Raw genomic sequence first — 8,292 nt, 5'->3', positions numbered from 1 at the left:
CGCCGTTTTTCGGGGATTTCGGATTTTCTTTGAATTTTTTCGCAATAATATTTGAAAAATAGACAACTTTTAACACATTTTAATGCAATAAAAATTTTTGGTCGGAGTCCCCCTTTAAGCTCAACTTTTTTCTGAAAATTACAGAATTTTTTGGCTGAAAAGCGAATTCTGAGCTGGAAATTGCTGAAAATATCTGAGAAATCCAAAATTAAAAATTCTAAACATCTGAAAATTTGGCGTTTAGAACAAGCCATACTAGAGAAAGGCTGAAAAAAATATTTGGCTGACATTCTGAAAACATACTTGTAACGTGCCGGGTCGGGCTTTTTTTCCGAATTTCGGAGGCCCGGCGGGCCTGTCACAAGTTTTGAAAATTTCAAAAAACACATAAGGGGGGACCCTTATGTGATTTTTTCGAGTTTTTAAAATATTTTTTGATCAAACAGACAAACAATTCAAAAAGCACAAAAAAATATAGAAAATTGTATTGAGAGCTCAAAATTCGGTTCAAAATGAAAAAAAATTTTTGCCACCGGGCCTTCCGGGCCGGGCCCCGGCCTTGAAATTTTTTTCAGGCCCGGCCCGTCCCCGAATTTTACAAGTATGCCGGAAAATCCCCGATTTTTTTTTCCAGCGAGGACAACACAGCGATCAACCATTTCGGCGAGCTGCTCACCAAAGCCGGCTACAACTACTACGGTAACGAGACGTTCTACTCGGGTGTCGATGGACGGCAAATGGAGGTACTGTAGTTTTTTTTGATTTGTTCGAATTTTTGAACTTCTGATTTAAAACATTTCTCTGAAATTCGCAATTTTTCAGATGCAAATCTTCTTCGGCATCGTCTACTATCAACGCCTTCGTCACATGATTGCTGACAAGTTCCAAGTGAGAGCCACCGGTCCAATCGATCCGATCACTCATCAACCGGTCAAAGGACGAAAGAAGGGTGGAGGTATTCGATTCGGAGAAATGGAACGAGACGCCATCATTGCTCACGGTACCTCGTTCGTTTTGCAGGTAATTTTTTTTTAATTTTAAAAACGACAAAATTTGGTTCCAGAAACTCCGAAAATGGTCAAAAATTTAAAAAAAAACTTATCCAAAAAGTTCAAAATCGCCAAAAATTCGTTCTAAAAATCTAAAAATCGCGAAAATGCCAAAAAATTGTCCAAAAACTATGAAAATAGTCTTAAATTTTGTGAAAAATTTCATTTTTAAATAGATTTAGACAAAATAAACTTGATGGCCTAGGAAACCCCATTTTTGGTTTTCTAGGCCACAACTTGACGTTTGATGGCCTAGAAATTGGCGACGTTTCAGAACTGCGACATTTTAGAACCGCGACTTTTTAGAACCGCGACGTTTTAGAACCGCGGCATTTCAGAACCGCGACATTTTAGAACCGCGACATTTCAGAGCCGCGACGTTTCAGAACTGCGACGCTTTAGAACCGCGACATTTCAGAACCGCGACATTTTTGAACCGCGATATTTCAGATCCGCGACATTTCAGAACTGCGACGTTTTAGAACCGCGACATTTCAGAACCACGACATTTCAGAGCCGCGACATTTCAGATCCGCGACATTTCAGAACCGTGACGTTTAAGAACCACCACATTTCAAAACTGTGACGTTTTAGAACCGAACCAAAGTTTTAAAAAAATCGGAATCTCAAAATTTGAGAACTTTATCGTTTTCGAATATTTGTAATTTCTGAATATCCGAAATTCTAAGTTACTGGATTTTTGCATTTTATGAGATTTGGACAAAAAAAAACTCCTCCTTTCAAAAAGCCTTCTTTTCCAGGATCGCCTGCTCAATTGCTCAGATCGTGACGTGGCGTACGCCTGTCGTCGTTGTGGCTCTCTGCTCTCCGTTCTAATGTCGAATAAGAAGCAATCGTTCGCCAACAAGCGAAGATTCCACGAGGAGAACGAAGATGCCCAACTGGACTACACAGAAACGCAACGATGCCGTACTTGTGATCGTGACGATCAAGTGTTTCTTCTGCAAGTGCCACGTGTGTTTCGTTTTTTGACTGCCGAATTGGCTGCGATGAATGTGAAGATCAAATTGGGTATTGAACATCCGGCCAAGATTACTGGAAGCTAAATTTCTGATCTATTTTCTTTTGTTGATTTGTTTTTTGTTACTTTTCGTTTTTTCGTTAAATTCCATCTTTTAAAATTTCTTAGATTCTCATTTTCAGACCCCTCCACCTCAATTCACCCATTTTCAATAACGCAATTGCGCTCTTTTGAACTTTTGGAGCGTTTTTACATTGTTATCCCTCTGTTTTTTGCACATTTTGAAAATCTGAAATTGTTGCAAGTGCGCTCCACTGGACTTTTCTCGTTAGAGCGAATTTTCGTATCTCAAAATAGCGCAACTGCGCTTTAATGCGAAATTTGGATCAGAGCAAATTTTCTGAGCTCGAAATTCTAAAAAAGTCCCTGAAATTCTAATGGAGCGCTTTTACCCAACTTTTCTGTTTATCGATTTTTTTTGTTATTCAGGCCCCGCCCCTCTTTTTTTTTGGAAATTGTTGTTATTTTTTCTCATTTTCTTCGGAGAACTTTGTTTTTTCTCGTTGTTTTTTTTCCTGGTTATTCATATGAATTTCTAGAAAAAATTAGATTTTTTTGAAAATTTTGGGATCCAAAAAAGCTTCAAAGAAATTTCTCCGAAATCAAAATTTACAAAATTTAGAAAAATTGTTTTTCGAATTTTCCAAAGAATCAACGTTTTCCGAACTTAACAAGATCAGAATCAACTAGTTGAAATTGAAGTTTGTAAATTTTCAAAAAAAAATATCAAGTGCCTGAAAATTGACATTCTGGAAGTCTCAAAGAAACCAAACCACTTGCGACATTTTCATTACCAATTTTATTCCAATAACATAATTAAAAAAGACAATGTAAAAAGACAATTAAAATAAATTGTGGTATGAAACTTACGAGATATATTTAGAAAAAGATGAATATTGAAGCATCTAGGTGTATAAACTGTTACTACGCTCGGCTGCGGCTGTCGTCTTTTGGGCGAAAGTTAAGGCTTTGCCGTCTTTTGAGCGGGTTTCGGGCACCTTTTGGGCGAAATTTGGTGGTAATCTCTGCTGGCAAACTGTTGATGAAAATATTACTTGATGTAATGTGTTTGAGTGTTTGTATTGAGTTTGAGTTTGAATGAATTGTTAAAGGGGGACTCCGACCAAAAATTTTTATTGCATTAAAATGTGTTAAAAGTTATCTATTTTTCAAATATTATTGCGAAAAAATTCAAAAAAAATCCGAAATCCCCGAAAAACGGCGTTGAAAAGGAAGAAAATTCAAAAAAAGGTGCCGCCGGGGGACGAGGATTTTCAGTGAGAAACCTAGGCCACGGCACCTGACAGCCTTTTTTTCAAGTCGCCGACAGTGGTTTTTTACGTTTTTTACCTGCCGGACATGAAATTGAAAAAAATCCGGAAAATTTGCCACGTAGGAAAGGCGCCAACACCTGCCAGATAATTTTATTCCAATAAGATAATAGCAAAATAGCGTTAAAAATAAAAAAGACAATTACAGTAAATCGGTACGAAAAAAAAGGTAGAGTTCAGAATAAGAGGATGAATCTTGAAACATCTATGTAAGTGGTAAAATGTATTGAAGTGTAGACTTTTGAATTTGTGAACAACTAAGACTACTTTTGAGCTTCTTCATCGTTCAGTTCTTGCTTTGGCTTGATCTCTGGCTTATCGATTTCATCAGCAAAGTTTGTTATGGCACCACTGGTCGTTGGCTCCTTTGTTTCGGTATCACTGTCTGTAAGCTCCTCTTTTTTAACATCCTTCATGATTAGCCCTTCTGGTTTGACATCTCTGTACGTTGGCTCCTCTTTTCCTTCCTCTTCGACCGGTGGTCCATCGTCTCCATCATTTTGATCCGCTGGCTCTTCGTTACCGTCGTTCTCAACCGCTGGCCGCTCATTTCCATTATTTTCGACTGCTGGTCTCTCGTTACCTTCATTTCCGACAGCTGGCTCTTCTGCCCTGCACATTGGTACAAAAATATTGAAGTCAAAATCAACCGTGCGACCTTTGAATTCCTCTCCCAAAGTGTCTGACATGGTGTTGATTGCAGCATGTACTTGGTCGGCGAGCTGAGCAAGTGTTTGACTATCATTTACTTTGTAGAATAGATATGGACTTGATTTTAGATCTGATTCCCACGGTATATCCATTATTATACCACGGAGAGCCTCTCGAATCACAGATAGTTCCTCATCACTATACTTTTCACTATCAGCTACATTGATGTATAGAAGTCGATTGGCCCGTAGCATTGGCAAATCAGGCTGAAAACATTTTATATATTCGGCGCTGGAAGAAATAAACTACTACAAATAAACTTCAAAATGATGATTATAAACTACTACACCTAGACGTGTTCCTACAATAGTGTCAAAATATAGTTGTTCAGAAAAAATGAAAAAATGACAAATTTTTAGAGTTATCACTGGTTAACAAATTGATCATATTTTTCCTAACTCATCATTTACCTCTTCTCTGTTCAACCTTAGGTTTTCCATTCCAGCCATAAGCCCCATTGGTATATCATTTTCAGCCGCTTGATCTACTGCTACAACATCCATCGGCATCGGTTCAAAAATTTGGAATCGAACATGCTCCTTAGGACTTGTGTAATCTTCTCCATCACGATGAAAATAGATTTGCATTTGGTCGCTTTGTATTTCGGCTGCAAGTTCAGCATACTCACGATCGTCTTTCTTATAGAATGTAAATGCCATTTGCGAATTTTCCGAATACCACTTCAATCCGTCTTTTACAAATTTAAAGATTTCTTCTCGAACATTTGTTCGTTTTTTTCCTTCTAATGGTCCAACAAGGTCAATGTATAGAATTCGATTAGCATCAGCCATGTTTAGTTTCTTTGGTGGATCCATCTGAAAGTATTTAATCAAAATCTCGCCTGGAAAATTTTCGAGTTCAGGAATTGCTAATTGTATGTAACTTTGAAATATATTTTTTCTAAACTCACTTTTGCGACGTAACAAATTTCGGTTCAAAACTGTGTCGAAAACTGATGAATGCGGTGGAGCGCTCGTTGTTAAATGTGGGGGTGAAAGCGGATGGAAATCGTTATCAGTTGGCCGAACCACCTGCTGACAAATTTTATTGCAACGTTATTTTTTTGCAAATTTTATTGCAACGTTTTTACATCATGTTTTTCGTTTTTTTGATATTGGTAATAACCTAATCCGGGCACTGGCATAGTTTCTCTCAGAGTCAATTATTTCTGACCAATTTGATATGATAGAACTCGACGAGTACTACAAAATTATACTATTTGATAAACTGTTTCTTGTCTATGAACAAAGTAACAGGCCAACAAGTGGTTTTTCCCGGACGGCCCGGGCCTGCTTTTTTTTCGTACTATTTTGTTTGTACCTTTGTTTATAGACAAGATACAGTTTATCAAATAATATCATTTTGTAGTACTCGTCGAGTACGATCACATCAAATTTAATTAGTTCAAAAATATTGACTCTGAGAGAAACTATGCTAGGGCCCGCGAAGGCCCGGAAAAGGTCAGGATTACAAGTATGATAATCACTGAAATCGATGAAATCTGAAGTTTTCCAATTGTGACGATCAAGTGTTTCTTCTTCAATTGAAGCGGTATTCGGAAAATTCGCAAATGGCATTTACATTCTATAAGAAAGACGATCGTGAGTATGCTGAACTTGCAGATGAAATACAAAGAGACCAAAGGCAACTCTATTTTCATCGTGATGGAGAAGATTACACAAGTCCTAAGGAGCATGTTCGATTCCAAATTTTTGAACCGATGCCGATGGATGTTGTAGCAGTAGATCAAGCGGCTGAAAATGATATACCAATGGAGCTTACGGCTGGAATGGAAAACCTAACGTTGAACGGAGAAGAGGTAAATGATAAACTAGGAAAAATATGATCAATTTGTTAATCAGTGATAACTCTAAAAATTTGTCATTTTTTCATTTTTTTCTGAACAACTATATTTTGACACTATTGTAGGAACACGTCTAGGTGTAGTAGTTTATAATCATCATTTTGAAGTTTATTTGTAGTAGTTTATTTCTTCCAGCGCCGAATATATAAAATGTTTTCAGTCTAATTTTCAACTGCTACGGGCCAATCGACTTCTATAAAAATCCTAATTTTCCAGAATTCTTACAATCTCAAAGCCACTGAACTACACAGAAACCCAAAGATGCCGTACCAAGTTGGCTGCGATGAATGTGAAGATCAAATTGGGTATTGAACATCCGGCCAAGATTACTGGAAGCTAAATTTCTGATCTATTTTCTTTTGTTGATTTGTTTTTTGTTACTTTTCGTTTTTTCGTTAAATTCCATCTTTTAAAATTTCTTAGATTCTCATTTTCAGACCCCTCCACCTCAATTCACCCATTTTCAATAATGCAATTGCGCTCCTTTGAAATTTGGAGCCCATTTGCCTTTGTTTTGCACATTTTCAAAATCTGAAATTCTTGAAAGCGCGCTCCACTGGATTTTCCTCGAAAGAGCGCGTTTTCGTACCTCAAAATTGTGTAAATGCGCTCTATTGCAAATTGTGCGTTAGAGCGAATTTTCATTCTTTGAAGTCCGGAAGAAGTTCCTCAAAAATCCAAATGGAGCGCATGTACATTGACCCAACTTTCCTGGTTATATTTTTTTCTTGGTGTTTAGGCTCCGCCCCTTTTTTTGAGAATTGCTATTATTTTTTTCTTTTCATTGTATTTTTCCTGGTTATTCATATAAAATTCTGGAAAAGTTTGATTTTTTTTCTGAATATCTAAGAATCCGAAAAAAAATACAGGATGTGCTATTTAGGATACAAATTTTTGAAAAATTGTGAATTATAAAATCCTGGAAAAATAGAGTTGAAAACATAGAAATTTTTCTAGATTTTTATTTTTCTGAAAATCTAAAAAATTGATTTTTTTAAAAATTTCTCTGAAAATCTAAAATTCCCAAAAAGTCTAAGAAATCACGTATTCATCGGAAATCACATTAGAGACCCCCTCCCTCTTTAACATTTCCCCCCTGCGCACTCTTTTCCTCTGCGTCTCTCCTTCTCCCACACTCTCTCACCATGTGTGCTCCTATAAGCCCCCTGTGGGCGCCCCATGGCTCCCCCCCCCAAACGTCCCGAATTTCCTTCTTTTTGCGCACCTTGTCTTTTTTGTTGTCTCTGCCTCTCTATCTCTCTCTCTCTCTCTCTCTCTCTCTCTCTCTCTCTCTCTCTCTCTCTCGCGTTTGATGACGTGGCAAAACCGAAAAGTAGCAGAAAAACCATTAAAGTTGTAGAGACGCAGAGAAAAAAACGCGTAATTTGAGATGATGGGAGAAGCCATAAAATCCCAATAGGCTAGAAAAAAAAGAATTTCGAAAATTTTTTTTTTTGAAAGAATGATTTTTGAGCTTTAAAATTTGCTGAACCCAATTTTTGGATTCCTTGGGACAAAAATTGCATCATGACCTAGAAATCCAAAATGTTTGGATTTCTAGGTCATCACTATTTCATAGGGGGTATTGCATCATTTAGGGCTTGGATGTGATGCAAATTTTGTTTTCTAGGAGATAGTTCTCTGAATTTTGGGTTTTTAGAAAAAATACAAAACTTTTGAATTTGGGATCTTCAAAATTTCAAGCAATTGAAATGCGCTCTTATGAGATTTTTGAAAAATTTTGCGAAATTTGCATTTTTCGAGAATATTCCCCAACTTCTCATGATTTATATTCACTCTAATAGTACTGTATTAGAAATTCAAAAATATCGCTTTTCCCCGTTTTACCAATCAAAATATTCCAATTTTCACTTTTTCCTCTTTTTAACTATCATACAAACGTTGAGCTCAATTATCTTGTTTCCTATAAGAGATATCAAAAAGTGGTCAACTGATACATTTTTTATCATATTATCAGCAACATTTTATCAGTTGACCACTTTTTAATATCTTTTACAGTAGCTGAGATAATCGAGTTGAAAAATCACTTTCTACAGTGCTCTACAAGCCACCCGTTACTTCTCGTTTAAGCGCAATTATCTCGGCTCCTATAACAGATTTCAAAAATTTGTCAACTAATAAAATATTGCTGATAATATGATATACATTTTATCAGCTTACCACTTTTTGATATCTTTTACAGGAAACAAGACAATTGAGCTTAAAGATCACTTACTATAGTGCTCTACAAGTCACCCGTTACTTCTCCTTTGAGCTCAATTATCTCGGCTCCTA

The 8,292-nt window shown here is 36.7% G+C and overlaps 3 protein-coding genes across 3 annotated transcripts in view; 2 read left to right on the top strand and 1 right to left on the bottom strand.

The window, feature by feature from the left end:
- Positions 1–2,116, top strand: part of CBG19469 — a gene marked incomplete at both ends in the record, with an annotated part of 10,982 nt that extends 8,866 nt beyond the window's left edge. Inside the window, 3 exons of the mRNA XM_045236161.1 lie at positions 603–743; positions 823–1,020; positions 1,811–2,116. Coding sequence (XP_045096784.1) covers positions 603–743; positions 823–1,020; positions 1,811–2,116 — 645 coding nt within the window. The remainder of the gene's footprint in view (positions 1–602; positions 744–822; positions 1,021–1,810) is intronic.
- Positions 2,117–3,685: 1,569 nt separating this feature from the next.
- Positions 3,686–4,948, bottom strand: CBG19468 (the record flags this gene model as incomplete). The annotated part of the gene is made up of 2 exons (XM_002646440.2): positions 3,686–4,339; positions 4,544–4,948. The coding sequence occupies 2 exons, from the start codon at positions 4,946–4,948 to the stop codon at positions 3,686–3,688; spliced, it is 1,059 nt and encodes a 352-aa protein (XP_002646486.2).
- Positions 4,949–5,703: 755 nt separating this feature from the next.
- Positions 5,704–6,309, top strand: CBG19467 (the record flags this gene model as incomplete). Its single annotated transcript, XM_002646439.1, has 2 exons — positions 5,704–5,952; positions 6,214–6,309. The coding sequence occupies 2 exons, from the start codon at positions 5,704–5,706 to the stop codon at positions 6,307–6,309; spliced, it is 345 nt and encodes a 114-aa protein (XP_002646485.1).
- Positions 6,310–8,292: the final 1,983 nt, after the last annotated feature.

This window comes from Caenorhabditis briggsae (genome assembly GCF_000004555.2).
Source record: "Caenorhabditis briggsae complete genome, chrI, whole genome shotgun sequence".
Classification (NCBI taxonomy): domain Eukaryota; kingdom Metazoa; phylum Nematoda; class Chromadorea; order Rhabditida; family Rhabditidae; genus Caenorhabditis; species Caenorhabditis briggsae.
Note: the sequence above shows the minus strand (reverse complement) of the source record. Positions and strands in the feature narration are given on the sequence as shown.